The sequence below is a fragment of the Phaseolus vulgaris genome, chromosome 1, assembly GCF_051622355.1.
Source record: "Phaseolus vulgaris cultivar YP4 chromosome 1, ASM5162235v1, whole genome shotgun sequence".
Taxonomy (NCBI): Eukaryota; Viridiplantae; Streptophyta; class Magnoliopsida; order Fabales; family Fabaceae; genus Phaseolus; species Phaseolus vulgaris.
Window position 1 is genome coordinate 54,273,397 of NC_143498.1, and position 26,505 is coordinate 54,299,901.

The window sequence follows — 26,505 nt, forward strand, 5'->3', positions numbered from 1 at the left end:
TTTTATTATATATATAATATTATATATGTATTTATATCTTGTTGATAAAACTCAATTGTGAAAGTATGATTTCTCTTTAGAAATTCTGAAATTCAACTCGAAATCGACTCGAAACAAAGAAGGCATAATTTTCAAGTTTCAAACACTGCCACTTACAAAACCAAACCAACCAAAGACAACCTCATCCGTCATTAACAGGTTTACAAAAAGCAAGAACTAACTAACTCTGCTATAACTGTGTATATATATATATATATTTGTGTATGTGTGTGATGTGACATGTCTAATCCATGGAACGACACAAGGGGCATGTGACGTGTTTGTTATCGAACCATTTTTCCAAACAACCTCTGTGGAAGTAATGTTTGCAAGGCAACTCGCTAACCTCTTCGTTGCCTTCAAAACGACACAAACAAACGCAGCACTCCACCATTGTCTTCTTCCACAATGCCTTGTACTCTGTTATCGACACCCTCCTTTCTCCCGAACTTTCACGACACTCCTGTTCACTGTTCCTTCTAGAACCTCCATTTTCACTGCCACCAACAACTTGCATCATGGATCTGAACATGCTCTTCAACACACCCACTGAGAGAACCGTGTTTATCACAAGCACCGGAAGCACCCCTTCAGATGCACTAGGGAAATTCGACAGACCCATCACAGAGACACCAGTTAACAAACCCGCTTCTTGTTTCTTAAATACTACAAAAATGTTGTGTTGGATTTTATTATGTTATATAGAGAGACACACTGTACTACAGTGAGCTGTGTTGGTTCACACATCCTAACTACACTGTGGTAACCATAAGCCTACGCTTAACCGTGGTTGGGTGACCGGAGGAAGCCTTTAATTTACGCGTGGCAACACGTGGAGAATTCTTACGAAAAATTAATAACGGTTCAGAATGAAGATTGTGTGAGGAGGACACGTGTCCACGGCGATATGCGGTGGCATTAATCCGAGGTTTCTAGATTTTCTGCTGCTCCATCGTCCAAAGCTCTTAACCCTCGCCAACGCTTTCATTGCCCACAATCAATTATCACACTTCAGATTTTTTTTCTCTTTTATCATTCACTGTTTACTGTACTCTGTTTGTGTCTGTACGATCGTGGAAATCTAATATATGCTAAAAATCAATAATTAAACATTAGATAATATATTTATATTTTTAATTATGTGATTTATGTTTTCAATTTTACTTAATAATAAAAAGTTTATAATAATTATATAAAATACAGATTTTAAGAATGAGTTATGTCTATCAAATATTGAAATCTCAAAATTTGAATAGTGTCTTTGTAAATATTATCTAAATTTAGAGTTCACAGTATCGAGAAGTAAAGAAGTAAAAGAAAGTATCGAGAAGTAAAGAAGTAAAAGAAAGTATCGAGAAGTAAAGAAGTAAAAGAAACGTGAGAGAATTATGCAAATAAAAAATGAAAAAATAAACAAATTGATCGAGAAGACCATAGTTCTCGAGTCTATAATAATTACATAAAACACAAATTTTAAGAATTAGGTACGTCATCACATAGTACTATCATGTGTTAAATATCAAAATTTTATATGAAGTTTGAAGTGTCTCTTACAGATATCATCTAAACTTGAAATTCACTATATTAAGTAGAAAAGTAAAAGAAGTGCAAAAGAAATACTCAAATAAAAAATGAAAAAATAGACAAATCAACCAAAAAGTAAGACAATAGTTCACAAATCTCATGAAAAAATAAACAAATCAACTGAAAAGTAAGACAATAATTCAACTAATTCTAATCTCATTTAATAGCATTTCCCATTCTTCATTTTAGTCTAATTTTAATATAGTATTTTAAAGATTACTTCAACTGAGAATTTTAACCTATATTAATTTATATTTTATGATAACAAAACAAATATAATTTCTGTAGTTTTAATAAATAAAAAACTACTGTTCATATGATTTTTCATTTTTACAATTTATGTATAAGATGGTCGTAATATTGTTTTTCTTATTTACATGAATTTGTTAAAAAATATTTATTTTGTGAGTAACATTATACGTATATATAATTTTTAGTGTTGTATCTGCGTACACGTGTGCGATGTTTCTTCTTAGAAGAGATGTGACATTACTGCCAAACAAGATACAGCGGCAACGCGGTTTTTACAAAAAGCTGATTGTCAGAATAATTTTGTTATGCTTTTATTCATGTGTGATTCCTTTTATTATGACAAACTGTAAAAAAAATGGAAAAAAATGTTTTATGTTTGTTTATCTCAGGAAATTTTAAATTAGTATTAAAATTACGCAGACATGATGTGTTTATTTTATAAAAAATAATTTTATAATATATTTATTAAAACTACATGAAATTATTCGTGTTACATCGAATTTTACATAATTTAACATATATATTGTAATAATATTATTTATATTTTGAAAACATATTATATGCTAAAACAAAGTGATGTGATGAAATATCAATCAATTTTTTAAATAACTTTTTATTGTATGTGTATAGGAACATGTTATAAGTTAAAAACAAAAACAAAAACATTACAGAGAAAGTATTATATAATGAAAAATTGATTTAAATCAATACAAATAGAGTTATAACATCATGATAATACTTTTCGTGTTCTATAAAAAAACATTAAATGAAAAATAAATACAATTAACATCTTGTTAAAAGTAATATATAATATATTTTTTGCTTAATTAAAAACATTTTTAAAATTATAAAACTAGAATTATTCACGTCATAAGCATGTAGTTTATGTTACGTTGAAGAATTTAACGTCTAATCCTTAAAATTAGCATCACTAATATGATCAAAAGAAATTTTGTTCATATTCACTTGCCTCTTGCCGTAGCATTGAAATATTTTTGAAAAATGATTAAAACATGTTGCTTTTATTTGTAGAAAAGGCAACAGATGTATGATAACAAAAAAAGAAAAAAAAATGAAATCTTCTTTGGTGTTTGGTCTCTGGGTGCTCTTGATAAGACCCGTAAGAATATTCTTTCACTAAAACCACTCAAGAAAGGAAGGGAAAAGTGAGAAAAGAAAGAAAGAGAAACGTGTCAAAATATAGCAGTTTTGTTTATTTCACATGTTATCATAATTCTCAGGAAGAGTTAGTTTCCTTTTCAGAACTCCATTTAGTGTTATTTACCTTAAGAGATGCATAAATTTAGTCTCCTACCACTTGAGAATCGAATTATTTACCTTATTTCACTGATATGTCTTTTACCAATAATACTGTAATAAAATACCAACCTTCAAAAGCAGATAATACTTTGAACATTGTAATTTTCAACAGTCCCAGTTGAATGTGGAGCATGTTTTTCAAGTTCTGTCAAACATGTCACCATCTTAACCAAACCAATTCATTCTTTTAGAAGTGACTCGTTATTTATTAAGCTTTCATCAGTGGTGATGATTTCATATTGCAATTTCAACATTTCTGATTTTCCCACTGGTGATAGGTGCTAATTGGCTCCATTTTCTCACCTTCCACTGTATTGGTATGGAAACATCATTTTGGTAGGAAATATTCAAACTCACATGTCCAAAAGTCTGTAGTTGTTTTCTTGTTCCTGAAAGCATACACTTGTTCAAATATTGAAGAATCTGGTTGAGTTGTCCTCATTGCAGAGAGTTATTAAAATGTTGGATTGATACTTGAACAAGTTGAGTTGATTAAACTGATGGCAATCAACAACAAAAACAAAAGCGTCCCCACAGGAACCATAAGGAAATGAATCTAGATAGTTCACAAGAGTTGAACATGTGATGACTACTTGTCTTCGTGTGGGTTTCTTGTGTCGACACATGGAAAGCAATATATTTTATAATGGAAAAATAACAAAAATGGACATTATTTGAATACTGTATGATGATATCAAATTTTAAATTTTATTACATTATCTGAGACATAGAATAAACAATAAGAACTGTAGGGTATGATGATTTAAGGTTGCACAAGCATATTTCTATTTCTAAGTATAAGGACTTGGATCATGTCACAATCGACTTATGCCGCAATAATAATTTTCTTCACTTGATTAGCTCAATTTAGGTACAGCAATTCTCCGTGGAATTGATATTTGATCTCTAGCAGAACTCTAGATTGTGATTGCAAAGGAATATATACCTTCTTCTAAAAAATCTGTGCCTAGTTATGGTGGTAAGTGGTAACGATATGTGTGTGTACAAGTTAACTTTGGCTGTGGTACCCCTAATGAGCAGTGGAATTAGATGTGTCAATTCCTATGGACTTGTAATACGCGTCTTCTGCACTTGCCAACCGAGTCTGAAACATGGTCCACTCCTTTCTGCATCTCTCCCTCACCTAGCATCAACAACATTTCAACATCAACAAATCTCATTACCAAAATCAGTGGCAAAAAGACTACTTCCATTATGACACACACCATGTCTACAATAGACTTTTAATGTGGGAGAAAAAAAGGCAAATTCATATCATGAGAAGGAAAGTAATTGAACTAGTAATGGAACTGGTAAAAGATAGTGACATACCCCCTGCCATGGTGCCTTTCCTGTTTTTGTTTCACCCTGCAAAGAAAGGAAATATTAAGAAGCATTTTACAATGTGATTTTTGAGAGAAATTTATAGTCTTTACGTGAGGGGTGGTGTTGGAGATCCCACGTAAACTAAACTAGACATTAAGATATTTCATTTTTTACGAGTGGGTGCAAACATCACCTTATAAGTCGGTTTTACTTAACAAAATTGTTTAGTTTGGAGTAATCATGGCAAAGAAAATACCTGATTCCCTAGAGAGGGAAGACCTTGGTGAACAATCCACTGAGAATCAACAACTCCAATCTTCTCATGTGCAGGCTATATCAGAAAAAGGACAATAGTTTAAAGCTCATAGAATCATGTATAGATTGCATTTTATTTTCCAATTTTTTTCTTTTCATTGCATGTGCTTATCCTGAGGTCACACCAATTGAGAAAATGAGAGAATGGACTCACCTCCACACATCTTCTAAGAGCAAAATCAAGACCCCACCCATGGACCAAGTCATTCTGAAAAGTCACGTGGTACAAGATAACTTTAGAAAGTTCTTAAAGAAATATTAAACAACTCATGGAACAAACAACTAGCCAAAGACTCGGAACAAACAACTAGTCAAGGGGCATCTTTAAAAACAATCAAGACTTGATTAACCAGAAAACCTGAATCATATGCCACACGCAGCGCCATGCATCACGGGAAAACACGGGAGCCATGATTTCAACAAATCTGCATTTGTGTAACAGTGACAACAGAATTATATACAGATCAGTAGACAAGATAATGTAATGATAATACATCAGCAGTTACTTACGCTGCACAAGGAGGCAAATGAGGATCCGAACACCATCCTGGTTTCTCCATTGTCACTCTAATAGAAATACAAGAAAATAAACAGTTAATGCATATTCTTTAAAATAATAACAAGCACTAGAAAACTGGTGCAGTATTCCAATCATACTTACTTGTGAACTTCGCGATCACCTCTTCTTTTTGTCATTTGCCATGTCAAGCCCTTATTAGGTTCCAAACCAGGCTGTGAAATCTCCAAGCCGTGCTTCCTCACCAATTTTATGTACCTACACATGAAACAAGAGAGGCACATGAAACTTAGCTTAAAAACAAAATACAATAAAAACTTTTAAAAAGTATCCCTCTCATATCCAATACTCACTCTTCTGCATCGAAATGTTCAACACCTAGGTCTTCATCCCATATGAATATATAGTCATACGGTGCCACAATGTCAGGATGCAGAAACCGCTTGGCATACCACCTAACAGGGAAAAGCTAAAATTGTCAACATAGTAGCATATTTGAAATTAGATTGGCAATAAACAACATTTATTGCAGAAATCACAACGAAATTCTATGATCTAAAAAAAATAATGAACAGCTTGGCTCCTTACCATTTGGTCTGTTTGCGAGCACTCACATGAATAGCCCGCTTTGACCATTCAAACTCATCCCATTCAGTTGTTCGGCCATCATAGTGAAATAGAAGGACACTGAAATTCCCCGAAAACTGTTCGAGCAAAATTTTTGTTAAACAAAATTTTAGTTAAAAGACAAATAAGCAAGCATATGCAAACAGAGAGAGATGAATGGACTGGTTAAAACCTTTTTCACGGCTGCATCAATATTCTTTTTCTGCTCATAGCCAACAGTGAAGGTTACAAGGTATTTTGGCTTGGACGTTAGATCCTGAAAGTGTTAACTTAGTTAAAAGCTCTGTGTCCACTTAATATTTGTTTGTTTTCTTTAATAAAAGCAAGCAAATAATCTGACCAAACATATGAAAAACTTCTTTTTCTAGTCCTTTTTACCACCATGTAGCACTTAAATGAAGGGTCGATATAAATTTAGCTTCATTCTTTTAATGCACAAAAAATGACAAGGTCAGGATACACACCTCACTGGGCTTACCCCACAATCTACGCAGATAAAAGTCCGATTCAGCTTCAACAATACCAGGAGGTAATCTTTCTGCACCTCTTGGATTTGATGGAACCCAAATCTGAATAGAAGCAAGAAAATGAGGAGCAAGTGATTGATCAATAATTAGATATACAGACTCACTAAGTAGCCATTCTTGGAAGTTGGAAGCTTTTATTAATATTGCATTTTTGAACAAGAACCTTGAAAATGAGAGTGTAAAAAGGCATGGATCATTAACTGCCTAGAATTCCCATTGTCTTAAAATGCCTTAATAAATATAAGAGGATACAGTTTGTACCTTTGATGTATCATTTAATGCTTTAACTTGAGATGAACTTCTCTTGTTACCATTATTCATAAAAGACCATGCCTGGCGACCTGTATATCTGTCTTCAATATAGGAAAGATCAATGGAGGGAAGCAGGCCAGATGGGAGATTCAACTGCAAATTGTTAAGTACTGTTAGCATAACATTATCATGTTCAACAACATGAAAGTTTCATGATGAAACCATTCACAAGAATTTGCTTCTGCACAGAGTATGATGTAAATATGAGAGGAAGGAGATACTCAGTCTGCACCTTTGTTATTGACAATGTTGGAACTGATACTCCTATAAAGAATCCGAAAACTATACCAATAAAAGTAGTCACAAAAAACCTCATAATTTCACTTGGTTTTCTACTAGCAGAACTGCAGCAAATGAAATGGAAACGTTCAATGTCAATTGAAGGGAGTTGATGACCGTAACTAGAAAAATTTCTTGTGAGAAAAACAAAGTTAGCTATCACAAACAATTAGACCTTCGAGTGATGATCCCCATTTATGTTGGAACTTCTGTAAAATGTATGTTCATAAAACTATATGCAGGAACTATTCTTCACAATTTATCAATTGGCAAGTATCCCCCGTATAAGAAACAGCTACGCTAGAAACCCTGCTAAAGGAACAAAGAAGAAAGAACAAGAAACATAAAAAATTTGGAACCAGATAATGATTCTAATTTCAAGACAACACAAGGGATAATTGTTTTATGAGAGAAAAAGTTTGCATAAATTGGAACACAAAGCATACAATATGACCTCAAATCCCCAACACAGCCAGTGGCATTCACAAGTAGTATTACTTTACTCCTATTCATGAAGTTGTTCCACAACCCAAGAAGCATGGCAACGTATCATAGCACCATTGTGTTGAAGTTTTCAACCATATCAATAGAATGGCAGCTATGAAAGCAAGAGCACCTCTACAAGGCACTGTGGGCTAGTGTACTATAAATTGCCAAGAAGCAAAAGCAAAGAAACCAAATTTAGCTAACAGCCATTGAAGAAATACACCGAGTTATATATGAACCATAAGCAAGAAAAGCATGTGCCTTTCCCTCAATAGCCTCCGAAATTAACTCAGTTAGGTTGGACAACTCATGTGACATCTTTGACAGAAGATGATACGGATTACACAGACCAATAAAGAGGATAATGACCCACAACTTCCTGGCTAAACAATTGCAAAACCATGCGGCAGTTCCTATGTGAATATAGAAACTGCCATTAAAACATTCAAATAAAAGGAAAGAAGAAAAAGGAAAGAGAAAATATAAAACTTACCATATGTGAATTATTTTATTTTCTTAGTAACATAAGGATTTACAAAAAAAAACTCTCTTGAGGAAACTAATTATAAGCTTTTAAACAGGCACAATTCTCCAGCGTGATAAAGACGCAATGATTGTGCCAGACAAAGACTGAATTCATAGATCATGTAGCAGCATCTTCGTCTCTAAACTGAACCTGTATTTTAAACTACGACCCATATCCTAAATTTATCATTCTTTTTTATCTTTCTTTCAGAAAAGAAGGGAAAAAAAGGGAAAACCGTTACACGGGGTCATGTTTTAGGGAAATTCAATCCTACTAATTGAAGCTTCCAACTTTAGTTCATCGATTCTGCAACAGTAAACACAATAAATAAGAGAAAACAAAAACTTACCAAGAACCAGTCGAAGATCTGGGCAAATTTGGAAGCTTCTCTGGTAAAAAGCAAAAAAAAACACCCCAAATGTGAGGAGTTTGATGGTGTTGATCGAAAACAGAGGTGGATATTATAGAAAGAAAAAAGATAGATTTTTTCAGAGGCAGACACGTATAGAGAAATTAATGAACAATGGAATCTTCTTCCCTCTCTCGGTTTGGGTTTATAGCACTACCAAACAAGATCTTTGGAGTTTAAACAGCATGGAGGGTCGTGTTGTGGTCCTGTATTTTGCACCCTTTTGAGGTTTTGGGTTTTGAGTACCCTATCTCTTCTTCTACTTCATCATACAAAATAAAATATGTGGAGACAGAAAAAACATAAACGGTGATCGGTGGTTGTATTTGAAAAAAATTCAAATATAATAAAATAAAGATAATAAAAAAATAAATAAATAATGATGTTATTTATGGGGTGCTGTTTGGTTAATTGGTTTAGGCAAAGATTAAGGTGAAATGAATGAGTTAATAAATTCCGTGAGGTTGTTTCTGTTCCACAGTGAGTGCCATGTGTTGTCACTAAACCAAACAAGACAAAGACCACTCTCCACTTTTTTAATTATTTTTTATTTTTTTATTCTATCAATGAATCTTTAAATATTACAGAATGTTTGTTATTTTAACAGAAAAAGAATGTTTGTTAAGAATAGTTGTTTAGATTTACTAAGGTGTAAATAGTTTATTATTGCATTCTTTTTTTAATAAATTTCTTATTTCCGACATTATTTAAAGAGCTAAGAACGTGTTGAGTTAAGAGTGTTTTCGTACATTTTCATTTCACATTTAATGTATATTTGTGTCTTTTTGAAAACCATTATTATTTTACGGTGCGTATTCTTCTGAATAAATACTTATTCTTTATCACTAAAAATCTTATAAATAATTTCATGTATTTATATTATTCTAAATTTATGATAAACAATTTATACTGTGGTACAACATTATTTTATTTGTACGTAATTTCCTTTTGAAAATTACTGAAATATTATCAAATAAAAAATAAAATATATTTAAAGGAAGAAACGAAAAATTTATAAAAAATGCTGTCTTACAAAAATAGCTACGATTGAATATTACAATTGTTTAATAATTACAATTAAAAAGGTTTTTGTTCAATATAACTATTATAGTTTATTAGGATAATCAAACTATTTGGAGTAGCTTTAACAGATTCTATAAAAAGAATAGAAAAAAAATATATAAATATTTGTGTCAGCGTTTTTAATATATACTGTGTAATCGTTTTTTGTGTTCACATTTTTAATATATAATATAATATAAATTATAATTCTATAAATATTTTATAAAAACATATTTTTTCACATTACTTATTGAAAAGATAAATTAATAAAATACAAACCAATTAAATAAAGACTGTGAAATAATTCATGAGATATTTTATATTAGAAAACATAAATGAAAAATAATTTTTAAAAACACCCTATTTGATTAATTATATCATATTATTCAAATTATTATCAGTTTAAAAACAATTTGTAAGAATGGAGTGATGGTATCATTTTCACAAGACTACATGATCTACGTAAGGACAACATTTTGAACATTTCTAATTAATTATATAATGATGGATAATGTTCAAATTAAAAAATTGATAAACTTTTTAAAGATTTAATTAAATGTTAAGTTTTTTAAAAAACATTTTATTAAATACTTGAAACTTTTATATTTTTCGGGTGTGAAGTAAGCAAAACTAACTTCATATTTCTTACTATATGAAGAGAAGTAGAGATAACATAATTAAATGGCAGGAGCTTCATTAAAAAAATATAAAATTTTGAATACTTAATAAAAAAAATCTAATAAAAATTTAATTAAAAATAAATAAATTTACATGAGACTTGAAATTTAATTAAGTAATTTTTAATATACTATAGACGAATTAATATTTAAAAAAAAAACAAGACAATTGTTATAAGAACATTACTTAATCATTGTTTGTTGTTTTGTTATTATCAGAAGATTGGTTTTATCTAGGTTTGAGGTTTGTGAGTGTGTGTTTTGGTGATAAACCATGCACATCAAAAGAGCTACCAAACAACATCATAAAGCTAAAACCCAACTATTGCACCACACAAAAGCTCATTCATACCTTCTTTTATCATCCCTAACCTTTCAACCAAATCGCAACATAACACCACCTACCACATGTTTCCATGGCTTTTTTCGTGTAAGTAAAGTGCATTCAACTCTTCAAACAAATATGACCACTTTTCATTATTTAAACAATCTTCTATTTTTCTAAATTGGTATCTAATTAGCTACCGAGATTTTTAACTACCAATTATTTAGATTCTAACGCAAAAATCTTAGCAGCTAATTAGATACCAATTTAAAAACTATTTAACAATGATAAAATAGATAAAGAATTCATTATCTATATATAGATATAGATACTATAGATAAACGGATATACCTAAAAAAAAGCATTTATTCTTTAATCGTCTCGGAACAATATCTAAATAGATAAAAGAAATATGTTATGTATGAGAATATAGAGTACAAATTTATCTGAGTATTTATTTCCGTGAATATGGAGAATAAATACTCACACAAATGAATTTTGTCTCAGAACCAGATTTGAGCTGGTGACACAAAAATTTTCAGTCCAAACTAATTTAGAAACCATTTAATAATAATATAAACTAATTAGAAACCAACAATTTTTTTAATTTTCAAGAGTCATTATAGCAACTAATTATTTTTTGTCTATAAAATTGATTTTTATTTCATAATTTTCTTGTAATGAAATTTATGTAATCATGTTTACAAAATAAGTTAGAAAATTATTAAATAAGTTAGAAAATTATTAAACCTAAAAGCCTAAATAATATACTAGCAACAACATTTCTTTAGAATGTTATATATTATTAAATTAATTTTTTATAATTTCTTTAAAAAAAATACCAGTAATAAAACGTTAGATAAAAATAAATCAATTAACCTAACATCCTTCTAATTCTATAACTTAAGAACGAATGGTTTGTGTCATATAATATTAAAATGAGTTTATTTGAATATACATCTATCAATTTTATATTTTAAAAGCGTAAGTTATAACAGATAAGAAAATCTTGAAATTTTATGATGATAATAAATAAATAAATAAAATATTATTATTTTAATAGTTGTTGTTTTTACCCAGTTGATTTACAGTTTCTTAAGTAGTTGAGTGAAATGTAAGTAAACTTTATGATAGGTAAATAGGTTATAACAACCAAGTACTTTGTGTGGTTCCACCATAGTACACTTTCTTTTAATTTCACCATTTTCAACTACAAAGAGGGGACCAACTTATTAAATGATCTCAAATACTCAACAAATTCAAATCACTTCTATAGTTAGGCATAATAATACCATAATTAATATTCATATTCAAGAGTCAAATTAATTAAGAATACTCAAAGAAATTACCATAATCTACTTTTTCAATAAAAATTAAAATTGCAAGTATTTAAACAATTATATTACTGCAGCCCCTTAGCCATCAAACACATTATTGGTTTGAACATTACAAAATTAACAGCTTTTAAATTCAGAAAGAAAAAAAAAATCATTTAATTTATATGTTTCTACATTTTTTGTTTAGTAATTAGGTATAATGAATGTATAATGCAAATAATTATCAAAGGGACTCCATGGCCCAATGGATAAGGCGCTGGTCTACGGAACCAGAGATTCTGGGTTCGATCCCCAGTGGAGTCGTTTTAAGTTTTTGTTATTTTTCAAACATTTTGGCATATATGTGAATAAATATAAAGAACATTTTTATAAATTAATTTATATATTTTTTTAATTAACTCAAAAAAAGGATCCCTTTATAGTACTATCTTGAATTAAGTTGAGGTCAGATTACCTAGAAAAATATCATCCATTTTATTCTAAATCTCAATTATTTATTAATTGTTTTTACAAAAAAAAAAAAAAAAACTTTTTCTAAGATTGAAAGTGACGGGGTGCAGGAAGAAATGTTTATAGGTGCAGAAGAAGTTGCCTTACGGAACTTGTCTATAGTTAGCTTAGTTTTGCTTCTATTTTCATAGTGGACAATTTCTTTTTACACCCCTGCTCTTTTTCGCCACTCCATAAATATTAAAATCCCCACTTTTTTTTCTTAAATTTAAATTTTTTCTTCACTATGCAATTTAGAAACGTGTCAGCAATCTGAAACTTAAACGTAAATAGGATTATACAATTTAAAATAATAATTTGAAAGTCAATTTTAATTTTCAAACTGTATAATCCAAAATTTGAATTTTTTTATAAGAAAAAACATTTGAATTGTGTAATAATGAAATAGACTTATATATTAATACTAAATTACAAATTTTGAATTTTTTTTATAAAGAGTGGTGGAGATTTAAACAAGAGATGCAAAAAAGAAGGACAATTTTGATTTTTGGACATTCATGAAAGTGAAGGAAGAAACTATTACAAAACAAAATAGTCTTCATGCTTTACCAAAAGAAAATCAAATCAAATGAAGGAGTTTTGAACTTTTCATTATTTCTCTCTTATTTTTTTAATTTCATTTCTTTATTGTATTAAAAAATATATACAAAACAACCACTTATTACTATTTTAACAACCTCTATCTTCTGCTATATTCGAAACTTCATACTATGTCCGATTATTACATCTAAAATTAGTTTTGATCAGTATTATCTAAATAAATTTCGTTTTATCAAATGCACATAAGTTAGTATAAATCAAAGTCGTTTTTAATAGAATTATTTTAATTAAACCTTTCTGGTGTAAACTTTAATTCAAATGCGTAATGAATAATTACATGTCTAAAAATAAATTTAAGAATAAAAGATCATTTTCGTTACAAAATGAGTAATTCACTCACAATTCACATACAGATAAAAGAAAAACTTAACTTTAAAACGTACGAAAATAATAAAATAATTATTGGATAAAGTTAAGTCTAGGAAGAGTATTAATCAAATCACACAGTTTCCTAGGTGAATAAATAATATAGAATCTTAATTTCTATAATAAGACAATGATGTCATAATCCAGATTTGACCAAAAAATCTTATCCATGCACTAGATCTGTGTTTTGACTTTTCTGCCTACCTTTTCTTATACTAACTATTCAAACCAATTTAATATATAACTGGAATAACCACTGCCACCCAAATAAATTTCATTTTTAAATACAACCTAATCTAAAGCTACTAAGTCTCCAATGAATTGGATTATAGATTAAGGAGGTTAAATCCTAGATTAACCTCATGTTCATGTAATTTTTTTTGAAGTGTCCAATTTCTCCTTTGCTCACTCTTCTAAGTATTTGGGATTTATTTTCTTTTTATGTTTAGTATTCAATTATTTATAGTGATGATAAATCTCATATATTACACTGATAATTCGATTAGGTATAAGTATCGGTAACTCAAATAGTGCACTACAAGACTCTGTCATCTTAACATATCGAATATTCGACCAATACACTATAAATCCTCATCGTCTTTTAGTAATACACTACAAAATCTTATTATTTTAATGTTTACTAATACACTAATCTTATACTGAAACAAAACAAAGTCTTAAAAAAATAAATTTTATTTCTTTACCATCATGATACCTCAATTAAAATTCTTAAGATAGTTCTCTCTTGAATTCTTTTATCAAGATAAATGGCAGTTTCTCTAATCCCAAACCCAACTAGTAAACATTATACTTATGTTTCATATACAAGGAAATCAATACTTATTTCTTGTGAGTAGGATATATTTTCAAGTTTTCTAATTTATGAAGAAAATAAATTAAAAATACTCAATAATGCATAACTTTATTTGTATTTGTTCTCTATAAAAAAAAAGAAGTTTTTTTAATAAAATAAGCAGGTCTTTTTATGTGTTTGTAATTTATTTATTTTAAAAATAAATAATGTTACGTTTTTAAAGAAATGAACTCTATCTACTCCTTAAATTATTTTTTAAAACTTGTCATGCGAATTATATGAAAATCATATTGAAATTTACCTAATAATTTATGAGAATCAATGCAGCAGTGACAAAGAAAGTATTGTGTCAAAACATAATCTAATAGTAACGTCGTGCATCACAAGGCAAATTGATAAAACCACCAAAGATGCAGAAAAATCAGCTAAGAAGAAATTTTGGTCAAAACCTACTTTCACACGGTTAACAAAAGACAGAACCAAACATCACATCGCCTTCACATTTCTCATTGGACAATATTTACATATTATACTATAATGACCTTAAATTAAATTAAATTTATGTATTTTTTTTATTGACAAAAAAAATGTGTTATAGTATTCAACTTTTATACACAACATCAACCAGAAACATTTTAACACATAAGACTACCACAAGAACTAGCTCACTTCAAAGATAACAAAAAACAATCTACCAACCAACCTCAACCCTTCAAAAGTTTTTAATCGTATACAAACCGGAGATTATAGACACCAATTCAAGATTTAATATCATTATTAGATAAGTTTTATGTTGCATTAACATATCATATCTTAAAATAGGGTCACATCACACATAACACATACTTAAGTAAAGAAGAATTTTTTTTATTGGTCTAAACATTAATACGATGATAATACATTGATAACTGACAACTTTTTATAAAATCACGTTACAACTTCTAATACTATTATTTTAATATTTTTTCATATCATTTTATTCAAAATTTACTCTTTATTATATATATATATATATATATTTATTTATTTCTAAACTCGAAACATCAATCCAAAACGTTGTTAAATATCATTATATTTTCCTAACAACATTTGTATTCACAAGAGAACAAGAAGTGGTAGAAAGAAAAAAAAAAAAAAAAAGATACCTAAATATTAAAGGTCACATTCATATGTGAGCATCAAATATATCAGCATCTGCATATTTGTTCTTCAGCAACAACCATCGATGAACCTATCATAATCATAATAGCACCACATGTACACGTAAATCACAACATGCCAACACTTCTCACTCCCCTTGTTATCATCAATGCTTCAAGAAAAAGTCAGCCATGGAATATCCAGGTTTTTGAAGCATCTGTTAGTTTAAACCAGTCATATATAAAATGTAATTCTTGGCAATATCAAATATGAGGACAAGATGATCCTAAAAAACAATAAAAAGTAACAGCATGATATTCCAAAGAAGGTGCACAAGGAATAGATAGAGATGTTGAGCATATCCAATAGAATGGAATTTGCATGCTGTGATCAAACACACGACCAAACCAAGAAAAGTTGAAGAGAAAACGAAAAACTACTGTTACAAAATTTGGTGACTGAGAGGGAAAAAAATGAATTCAGAGCAAATCTTTAGCGGCGGTTTGCATGGTGAACAAGACGTTGTGCCACGTGTTGGTGCGCGAGTGGGCCTTCAGACTCATCCCCAATCCGACATTGATGTCGGCCAAATCGTCCCTGTCGACCATGAGCACATCCTCCGGCTTCGCGCCGTCGAGCATCCAGACCAGACACCAGCAGAACCCTTTCGAAATCTCGGAGTCGCTGTCGGCGCGGAACCGCATCCGCCGCCGCTCGTCCATCTCCGCCACCACCCATACCTGGGTGGCGCAGCCGCCGACGCGGTTGGCCGGGACCCGGTCGGCGTCGAGGAAGGGCGGGAGGAGGGAGGCGTAGTGGAGGAGGCGTTTGACGCGGTCGATGGGTTGGGAGAGAGAGGTGAACTCGGCGGCGAGGTTGCTAAGCTTGTGGGCGACGTTGGATCCGAGTTTGGGTTTGGTGCATGGGGCGTTAATGGCGTTAATGGCGTTGGATTTTGAAGGAGTGAAGGTGTTAGGTTTTGGAAAAAGAGGGGAATTGAAAGAAGAAGACGAAAGGGTGAATAGGGTTGTTGGAGAAAGCATTTTTATAATTCAAAAATAATATTTATTGAATTGCCATTGTTGCAGATGAGAGAAAGGAATGAAAATGGAAGAGAAGCTGAGAAAGGTAAGAGACAAAGAGAGAAGCCCAATTCTTTAACCCGCCAATTATTCAATATCTCACTTTTCTAAATCACAAATAATAGTTTGATAACTCTGAAATTTGTATGAAATTTTTTATGTGATGAATTTGGGAATTAGGATATAAATATATATGATAAAAAATAAATTTATAATTAAATTATATAAAAAATATTTAAATAATAATATTAAAAAAAATTGAGTTCTCAGTATATTATTATTCTTTCTAAATATCCTTTTTTTCTTACTAAATTTAATCATTTCTACTATAAATATTTTTAAATTATTTAAAAATTTATTTTTATGACATATTACATTTTATACTACCAAATTTAATCTAAATATATTTTTGTTAGAGATTATGTAGACTCGACACGGATGATCTGATAAGTCCAAGTCAAACAAACCATAACTAGGCTACGATAGATTTGAAATCGGTCTGATACCAATTTGAAAAATAAATTTTAAACCTAACTCAACCTCATAAAATAATACAAATTTAAGAAGTGAACTTGAAGTATCACTCAATCTCATAAAACGGGTTTATAAGGTGAAGTTTGCACCCACTTATATATTATAAAATGTCTTAATTTTTAGTTAATGTGATATCTATGTATTATTCTTTAAGAGATACAATTTAAAATATGTTATTAAAAAATTAATAAAAAAATTATATAAGTATTTATTACATTATTCATCCAAAATATACTATATAAATAATTTACTATGATAATATATATTGTATTTATATATTTACATATTTTTAAATATAATGTATCTAAATTCAAAAGAAAAAAAACTACAAATATTTATGTACGTAAAATCAAACAACATCCTCAACGTAGAACTTATGATATTGTTTGTTTTTGTATTAAATTATAATTTCAACTATCGTAAAATAATACAATAAAATCAAACATGTATTATGATTTATCAATATTTATGATTCATTCAACTCATTACATGATATTGAACACAATTCATATAAATACTTAAGACAGCTTTTATAATATTTTACCAATCTCAAAGCTTAACATATATAAGATCTAATTAAATGTATTACATGCAAATGTATTTTCATTGGGTTGTTTATCTAAACTCTCACAATACCATGACTAAATCTCATGTTTGAGTGGTTAATAAAAAAATTTATAAGATTTTCACAACCTATATTTTAATCTTCTATATGTTTAAAGTTATCAAAGGAAATATGAAATCTCATTGTTATATGGAAAAGTTAATGTGATATAATAAAACTTTGTAACATTAACTTTGATTAAATTAAATTTTTATCGTTATGATATGCAAACTATAAATAATAACTAAGATATGATTTTTTTTATTTAAAAATATAATAGAATATTATGCTTTGATTATGAATTAACTCACTTATTTAGTCATGGATATAATTTAATGAATAGGAAGATTGGTGTTTAGATATTATGTTCTTGACTGAGGATAATCCATACCAAATTAATTTAATCCTCTTAAATCTTTCTCATGATGCAATGGCTTTCGTCACTTCTTTGAAATAAAATATCAAGTGCTTGACTTTAACAAAGAAAAAATTTCTTTGATGTAGTCAAATGCATTTAAGTGTATATATAATAATTTTTTAATGAAAAAGTTGATTTATTTTTTTAAATGGGTTTTTTTGTAGGGAATGAAAAAGCTAGCATAGGAGAAGAAATAGAGTGTGATTCAAGCACAACATTTTTTTTTTATTAATTAGGTTTAGAATTTGGCCATTTTTTTGGATGATTAATGTTTCACTAATAGGTGAATGATGTCATTGAATTGATTTGTTCATATAATCACAAAAAAGGAAAAAAAAAATACTCTTGTCAACAATCTTCGTAATATTATACAAATTTTCTACTTACCTTTACCATAACATTTCTTATGAGAAATTTGATTTAATATTTTTAAACAATTAAAAATTAATATAATCATCGAATAGAAAAGGTATATTTAGAAGGGTTAGTATAAAAATAATATACAGAAAAAAATCATATAGTTTATGAAACTTCAAAAGTTTATTAACATAATTTACTCACCGAATTTGTCAAATGACTAGATAATTATTGGAAAATGTAATGATCACTATGAAAAACAGTAACAAATATGAAGACAAAAGTATTTTTGAGAACCATATAATTAATTGCTCCAAACCAATACAATTTACCATAAAAGTAAATATGTTTGTTTGAATAAATAAAAAAAAGTAAGGGTTAGATATGTTTTTAAAGTTCTTTTAAGTAAAATTGTTTTTTTTTTTTTGTCTTTAGTCCAACTTACATTTTTTTTTAATACTTTTTCAAAATTTTAAATATCATAAATACTTATAGTAAGATTTCATAAGAACTTCAAACAGTTCATTCATTTGATTATATATAAGCTACTTTTGATTATTTGATTATATACTAGAAATGTATCATTTTCAGACTTTTTTTATGCGGCAAAAGAATTTATAATGTGAATTAAAATATTAAAATAATTTTTTATTATAATTATTTAAAAAATTTAAAATTTAAACTAAGAACAAAAATCAACTTCTTATCCATCATCTCGTCTCAACTTTTATTTTGACATGACATTTAAAGAAAAATAATTTTATATTTTTTTAAACTTTAGATAATGATCAATGTATTTAGCTTTCTAATTGGCATTTGCATAGACCAAATTGATTACGGGCACTATCAATAGCTAAAAACAAGAATTAAAGTTACTTTTTAATGTTTGTAGTAACATTAATCAATGTGTTGATTTGAAGAATTAAAACAATAATTCACTCTGCTTTTTGAAGTATGCAACAAAATAGGTTACTTCAGTGTGAAGCCATTTGGTACTTCCTCCACCTTCTAGTGGGTGCTCATTAGGAAAATCACTAACCCTTTAATTTAACAAATACAATGTGTTTTTCCTTCATCCCACTTGTGTGTAATACATGACCGTTGGTATAAGAAAATCATTCAATATAAATCAATTTCAAAGACAAAAAATAATTAGTTGTTATAATGGTTAAATTAGAGATATTTTAGAGACAAAAAAAATAGTTTCTAAATTAATTTATATTATTCTTAAATAATTTCTAAATTTGTATTTAATTAGTTAACAAGGTTTTTCCTACCAAATTTAGAATCTAAATAAACTATCTAACAATAATAGAAACTAATTTATAAAATAAAAATTATTTTAGTCTAAAAAAAGGTTGCTAATTTAGTCAATTATTTTTTATTTTTAAAATTGGTTTCAATTCAATGATTTTCTTTTAATGCACATTTTGTTTTCATATTTTACAGCTCAAATATAGAGAGATTTTTTTTTATCAAGACACTTCAAAAGTCAAAAGTGTCCCAACCCTTATATTGTTTTCATATTTTACAGATCAAACATAGAGAGATTTTTTTTATCAAGACACTTCAAAAGTCAAAAGTGTCCCAACCCTTATATTGTTTTCATATTTTACAGATCAAACATAAAGAGATTTTTTTTATCAAGACACTTCAAAAAGTCAAAAGTGTCCCAACCCTTATATTGTTTTCATATTTTACAGTTCAAACATAGAGAGATTTTTTTTTATCCAGACACTTCAAAAGTCAAAAGTGTCCCAACCTTTATATAGATAACCTTTATATAGATACAGAGAAATTCAACCCTTATACAATGAATCCCAGATCTAGCTCAAACATAGGGAGTGGAATAGAATAGGAAAAATTCAAGCTAACCACTGAAATGCCGTTTATCTACTTAAGGGACTAGTTGCAATTCAGAACAATCAGTGCACTTCCATGCATTTCCACTGTTTGTGATAAAGTCCCTTCAGTTATTTCTACAGCATCTCCACTCCACACTTCACTGCCCTCACAAGAACTCAAGTCTCTGCCAGGAAGGAACTTAGCCAGATCAGATGCCTGTGCAGATATCACCGTCTTCTGTTCACTTAGATTGAAGAAAGCAATATAGACTTCTCCTACACAGAGATACAAACTCCAATGAATTCTTTAATGTGACATGCTACTAGTTCAAACTCAACCAGTGTCTGGCAAATATACATAAATGTAGTTTGTCTAAATTTCATGGAAATCTTTACATGTAATACATCCATTATTCTTAAGTGTTCGTTTTCTGAATTCGAATAAAACCAGATCAATCAATTTCAATTGGTTCAGATGATTTACTCCCTCTAAAATTGAACCAGGCATTGATTTTTTTTTTTCTATTTAAGTGCTTAAATCCCCATGATCAGTAATTTCTGTCGGATGCTTGAATGAAGTTGCAGAAAGAAAACAATCAAAATTTATCTGTATTTTTTGCTAACAGACCTTTTCTTCCTGTCCCAATCCACGAGCGCAAGCCACCAGAATTAATAGTATCTGCAAAAATGAGCAACTTGCATCATGAATATTAAATCAGAGGAAAAAACAAGATAAACTCAACAACTGCATGAATAAAAAGTCATTCTAGAAAGTGGTGTGTATTTACAAAATTTCACCTTCGCTAGACTCCACTGTTGCACACAAACCAGAATAACTATTGACCAGGGTCCCATTAGGATTCAATTCCCACATCTGTTGAAGACTCAAAAATCAATTTCTAACAGAATACACAAAAAAATATATATGTAAAAAATGCATATCTAAATGTTATTGTTGGAGATCCTACGTCGACTAGAGATGAGGAGAACATTTCATTGTATATAAGTGGTGCAAACCTCATTCCATGAGCTGGTTTTATGAAGTTGAGTTAGGCTTAAAGTCCACTTTATAATATGATACCAGAGTCATTTCAAACCTATCCTAGCGAGTGTTTGTTGAGCCTATCGTGTCACCCACTATCGGGTCGCGCATAATATGTTATCCCATGCACGAGCTGTCACTCTCGGCATGAGAGGGGTGTGTTGGAGATCAAAAAACTTGCGAAAGTAATATTAAGATTGGAATAAAAGCGATGTGCACAGCACAAGCAAGATTATCTTTGAAATTGTATAAACCCCAGACAAGATTGCAAAAACTATGCACTGGAGCTACAAGCACCCTTGCAAAGCCTAAACATAGATTAAACATACCTGATTTGAATCCCACCTGCAGGGAGAAAATGTCCCTCTCTTGAACTCTTTAGAAGTGAGCTTGCGTTTCGGAGAAGCATCCAAGCAAAATTTTATTCTGCTTGGTGCAACTAAATGATGTTTCCCTTGATACATACTCACTTCATCTCTGTATCAGTATCCAATCACCAATTTCTGTTGTTAACAACATTATTATTCACATCAGGGTTAGGAAAAATGGAGAATAGAAAGATCAGCAAGATTACAATGGGAAGTAAAGTTCTCTTTTGTGCACACAGAAAGGGGCAAGATGCTTGTTTCCTAAACTCCTTTTCCAGCATATTCTTTCAAGATATTGGTTAAGGCTTTCACTAGCCCAACCCCTTGCCTTTGACTCGGTGCACCTTGTGAGGCCTAATGAATGCCTGAAAGTTGTTTTTATTTCTTTGGCACTTCTTCTCATACTAAGATCCTGATCTTCACTCTTCACACTTGTGATAAAAGGAAACTGCCAATGCAGCAAATAAATATGATACTAATTTGATGAAAATATTATTCCCTCCACCCCAAAAAATTTAGATGGCTCACATACCTCCATATTATTTGAGCTAAAAGAATTAATCTCGAGAAGGGTAGGATTTGTGATAATATCATATGTGGTAGGATCAATCTTCCGAACATCCCCACCATACATAAGGGGAGACTTTGCCATAGACCAAAGAGTCATCTGAGGGATAAAAAGGCATTCACTCAGTCTATTGATGATGCATATACAGTTGTAAGCAGATTAAAGTTAACACATGAATATATCAGAAAAAAACTTAGCTGTGCTTCTAGGAATACCTGCGTCTTCTTTTCTTCCGGATTGAGGTAACTAAACCTATGTGGACCTTCATTTGAACCTTCCAAAAACAAAGAAAAAGTGAAAATGCAGTGTCATAAACATAATCCGTTTTCCTGTCAGTCTAAATTTAAACAGCTTGTGGCAATTTTCCACGATGAGATTACAGAACATCTTTTGAGTTTTCTAATCGACCAGTTTCAGTGAACCTGCAATGTCCTCATCATAGTAGAGTGAATGCTTAGAATGCCACAATATTCTGGTTTCATATTAATGAAAACTGAAGTAATTCTGGTAGTAGAATCGAGATACAAGTAGTGTATCGGAGAGCTCATATTATGAATCGTAAATTGTTTCGTTATTGTGAATCGTAAGATTCATAAACATTAAAAAATTTAATATATACTTAAATATATAAGATATGTATACATGCAAGATACAATAAATTATATATATGTATATATATACCACACAATTTCACCAAAACAACCTCTATGGTGCATACATGTTATTAAACAAATTATGTCTATCTTTTTTTATTTACTCATTTTTTAAAATCCACACTGATTCACACAATACGGAATCGTTTCGTTTCGGGATTTAACGATTCTTTGTGCGAATCACATGATACAACTAAGATTCAGGGACGAAAAAAATTCTTCACACGATTCGTATCGTGGGAGGGTGAAACTGAATCGTTTCGTACGATACGTATCGTGAATCGTAAGATACTAACTACTATTCAGTCTGTAACCACGTTGTTTATAGCTAACTGATTAAAAGAACAAGAGTTGTGATAAAGGAAAGAGAAAAAGTAGCATCCCAGCCTCATTACCAGGATCAGTTAGCCATCCAAAGGGTAGCATGTCCAAATCAGGCCAGGATTTCCCCATTAAACCTTTATTTCCTATCATATTAGCATTTGAGAAATCCCTGATAGAATCAAATAAGTAAAATTGTATGATGTAATAATAATGGAATAACAGATAAGGGATTCAGAAATAAAATAATAGCGAGGTACTCTGAAGACAGATACAAATGTGTTGAAGTAAAATATAACGAAGTAACCACCTTGCAATATCAAAATGTGATTTGACATCCTTCCATGTATCCCAGTCATCTCCTGTTATACGATACATATTGACCAGTCCAATGACATCCTTGGCCATGGCTGGTGTCACACTAGTTCCTGGAGACAAAGAATATACAATGGGGCGATCAAACTCCTTGAGAACCTGGATTGAATGACACGTAATTAGTAGCCTCCAAAGGATCTTCCATGACATTACCAATCTCAGTTTTCAGATGAGAATAAGAGGGACAGAGGGTAGAAGAATTCCAGAATAATACCTCTGACACATAGCTTATTTCATTTAAATCAAAGTCATCCCCGAATACACAGTCATGTTTTACTGCATGGAAAGTAGAAAAGCTGTTAAAATAACTGCTAGTGGAAGGCATAACCCCTGAACTACATGCTATAGTTTTGAGTACTTTCCCTTGGTTTCTCACTTCAGCATAACCCCTGAATTAAAATATGAACAGATAGGCAATCTACAGTGATGTGATATGATATGAAAATATTAATTGAAGTTTATTTATAAGACCATTAAACACCTAGTCTACCTAATGAAGTGTCAACAATAATCTTAACAAAAAAAGGGTATACAACTATATCAGAAATAAATACAAATGCTTCACTCATCCAAACTTATTGGTGCAGATGCAATAAAACTTTGGAACTCTTCAAGATTTCTGTCAATGACATGAATTTGTTGTGATAGACCATTATAAAATTAGAATGTAAAATAGTAGTCCAATTACCAAAATCAACATCCCATGAAGCATACTGCTCATAAAGGGATCTCAGAAAAGCTTTCCCTGCTCCCAGCTTTGTATTCACACTCATGAAACCATGAGGCATCCATGCACAAGCCCTTTCTGGGATTGCTATGTCTCTTGCATACCACACTCGACCAGATTCTTGATAAGCACCTCCCTAAGAAATTGAAAGATATCAATGACAACCTTTAGATTAATGTATACACAACATCCTCAGTTCCTGCTTTGTAATGTTATATTTCAGAGAAAATGCCTTACATGGGGCATCCATTACGACTGATTTCTGTCCTTACGGAAGAAAGAAAGAAAGAAATATAGTTAAATTATGGCATAAATACAAAGCAATACCGTTTTTGTATCAAGGATAGGGGTGTTCGCGTTTACAGCTTGTGTGCTAATCCCTCTCATGACATGAATCCCAAATTTTAAACCCATTCCATGTACTTGATTAGCTACTTCAGCAAATCCTTTCCCATTTTCAGAAGAAGGCCACCTTCCTGGATCAGGAAGCATCCTCCCCCATTCATCAATCACATCAAATCCAAGAGAATCATGATAAGCACCCTCAACTTTCCTTCTATACCAGAGGTAATCCACCACAACATACTACAAAGGGTTGCAGGAAAGTGATCATATCTATATCTAACAAAAGTACTAATAGCATATCCAAACTCATTCACAAGCTATGATTCCTCACAGAAACTATACCTCATATCCATGACCATGGAGACGCTGAGAAACTATTCCAGCACTCTGTAAGAACTCTTCTTCAGATATTGTCCAGGAAAAGGAATCATAGGAGTTCCAACCTCTTGGTGGAATGCTAGCTTCCTGTCGGCCACTCTCGGATACATTTTGAGTCCACACACTGATATGACAGAACAAGGTCACAAAGATTTATACATCCAGAGATTGCACTAGGACATGATTGTGCAAATTAGAATTCAATTTAATCCAATCATCATTACTACTTTCTGCAATTAGTTAGAACAAAATTGAAGCTTGCTCATAAATTTAAAACTTGTTCCACAAACATAGTCCCAATTGAAGCTTGTTTATAATTATTCAAGAAACTATTCATGCTAATCAACATAAATGCTCCAAAAGTGTTGTTCCGAACTCAATTCCGAGAGATAACATCGCTAGGTTCAACCGCATCCAAGTATTGTCTGCTTTGGAAATTGGTGTTCCGTCACTTGACTTTAAAATACACCTCTGTAAATTGAGAGAAGAGTATCTAAACTGCTCTTGGTCTCGACTCCGGAGCGATACGAGACTATATTGGCACGGAACAATTGTCTTGGGCAAAGTGAAATTGAGATGCTGATTTTAAAATTTATCATAGATATATGCAGCTTTTATCATGCGGTGATGAAATACTATATTTGAACTTCAAAAAACAGCGCAAAAACTTGATAGGTTTTGAAGAAAATTTTGCAATGAACAAGAAAGCATGAGATGAGCGATGCGATTGGTGATCAGAGTCCGTGTTAATATACCTCTCAAAACATAGAGAAAGGAAGATAAAAAGGGAGATGGAGGATAAGGAGAAACACTTCATTGCTTTTGCCGGCGCCCCTGTTGCGTCACCAAGTTCAACGGACTTTATATGCCAACAATATATCCACTACTTTAGTTCGTTAGTTGAGACTTCGGAAACTATTATTCATGTCTTTAACATTCTCATTGAAAGCTAACAATTTGTTTGTAAAATAGGTTATTTATATGAATATTAAATATTTAACATTTTAAACAATTATTGACAGGGTGTGTTAGACATTCTTTCGTTGATGTTTAAATTTTATGAATAATACTGTTAAATTGAAGAAGGGATTTAAATTCTTTGGCTGGGCCTAACACGAATTTATACACTAGAACATATAACAGAAAATAAGATTTTAACATAAAAGCTAAAATTTTACACCATAACACACTTTATGCATCTTTATTGCAATAAAAAAAGGTTGAAATATATATCCTACATAAATTACAATTATTTATTTATTTATTAATATATTAATAATATTTTATAAATACAATCTTTCTCATCCACGGTTTAAAAAGTTATATAAAATTGAAGAAGGAAAATTAAAACTAAAGAAAGAAACACATACAAAACACTGACCTAAAAGTGTAACTTTCCCTTTAAATTGAGTAACTCCTAATTACAACTTTCAATATTATTATTTTAATATTTTTTTATCATTTAATTTTAAATATCTTTTATATATATATATATTTTAAGTTATAATTATCAATATTATTATTTTGATACTTTTTTAT

At 30.4% G+C, this 26,505-nt stretch overlaps 4 protein-coding genes and 1 non-coding gene across 8 annotated transcripts; 1 reads left to right on the forward strand and 4 right to left on the reverse strand.

The window, feature by feature from the left end:
• Positions 1–55: 55 nt before the first annotated feature.
• On the reverse strand, positions 56–720 carry LOC137815185 (RING/U-box superfamily protein). The gene has a single exon (XM_068618259.2). The coding sequence runs from the start codon at positions 659–661 to the stop codon at positions 284–286; it is 378 nt and encodes a 125-aa protein (XP_068474360.1). The 5' UTR covers positions 662–720; the 3' UTR covers positions 56–283.
• A 3,164-nt stretch (positions 721–3,884) lies between these two features.
• LOC137815187 (uncharacterized) lies at positions 3,885–8,919 on the reverse strand. Of its 3 annotated transcripts, none has more exons than XM_068618261.2 (15): positions 8,460–8,919; positions 7,274–7,410; positions 7,052–7,163; positions 6,769–6,912; positions 6,445–6,549; positions 6,153–6,236; positions 5,942–6,057; positions 5,707–5,808; positions 5,498–5,611; positions 5,347–5,403; positions 5,195–5,261; positions 4,991–5,044; positions 4,778–4,852; positions 4,528–4,563; positions 3,885–4,339 (listed from the first exon to the last, which is right to left on the reverse strand). In XM_068618261.2, the coding sequence occupies exons 2-15, from the start codon at positions 7,291–7,293 to the stop codon at positions 4,226–4,228; spliced, it is 1,200 nt and encodes a 399-aa protein (XP_068474362.2). In that variant the 5' UTR covers positions 7,294–7,410; positions 8,460–8,919; the 3' UTR covers positions 3,885–4,225. The 3 variants fall into 3 exon arrangements, with proteins under 3 accessions (XP_068474362.2, XP_068474361.2, XP_068474363.2); XM_068618260.2 differs by having other exon boundaries at positions 7,274–7,407; positions 8,460–8,823; XM_068618262.2 differs by lacking the exon at positions 7,274–7,410 and having other exon boundaries at positions 8,460–8,814.
• Positions 8,920–12,150: 3,231 nt separating this feature from the next.
• TRNAR-ACG (transfer RNA arginine (anticodon ACG)) lies at positions 12,151–12,223 on the forward strand. Its single transcript has one exon. It is a non-coding gene; the product is annotated as a tRNA-Arg (tRNA).
• A 3,347-nt stretch (positions 12,224–15,570) lies between these two features.
• SUFE2 (sulfur E2) lies at positions 15,571–16,512 on the reverse strand. Its single transcript, XM_090294860.1, has one exon. The coding sequence runs from the start codon at positions 16,391–16,393 to the stop codon at positions 15,830–15,832; it is 564 nt and encodes a 187-aa protein (XP_090150986.1). The 5' UTR covers positions 16,394–16,512; the 3' UTR covers positions 15,571–15,829.
• A 3,490-nt stretch (positions 16,513–20,002) lies between these two features.
• On the reverse strand, positions 20,003–25,917 carry LOC137815190 (alpha-galactosidase). 2 transcript variants are annotated; one of them, XM_068618266.1, is made up of 14 exons: positions 25,722–25,917; positions 24,931–25,090; positions 24,571–24,828; positions 24,205–24,379; positions 23,731–23,792; positions 23,452–23,615; positions 23,216–23,313; positions 22,383–22,441; positions 22,132–22,266; positions 21,806–22,047; positions 21,561–21,708; positions 20,988–21,063; positions 20,818–20,868; positions 20,003–20,465 (listed from the first exon to the last, which is right to left on the reverse strand). In XM_068618266.1, exons 1-14 carry the CDS (start codon positions 25,781–25,783, stop codon positions 20,251–20,253), a joined length of 1,905 nt encoding a protein of 634 aa, XP_068474367.1. In that variant the 5' UTR covers positions 25,784–25,917; the 3' UTR covers positions 20,003–20,250. The 2 variants fall into 2 exon arrangements, with proteins under 2 accessions (XP_068474367.1, XP_090150991.1); XM_090294865.1 differs by lacking the exon at positions 20,988–21,063.
• Between the last annotated feature and the right edge of the window lie 588 nt (positions 25,918–26,505).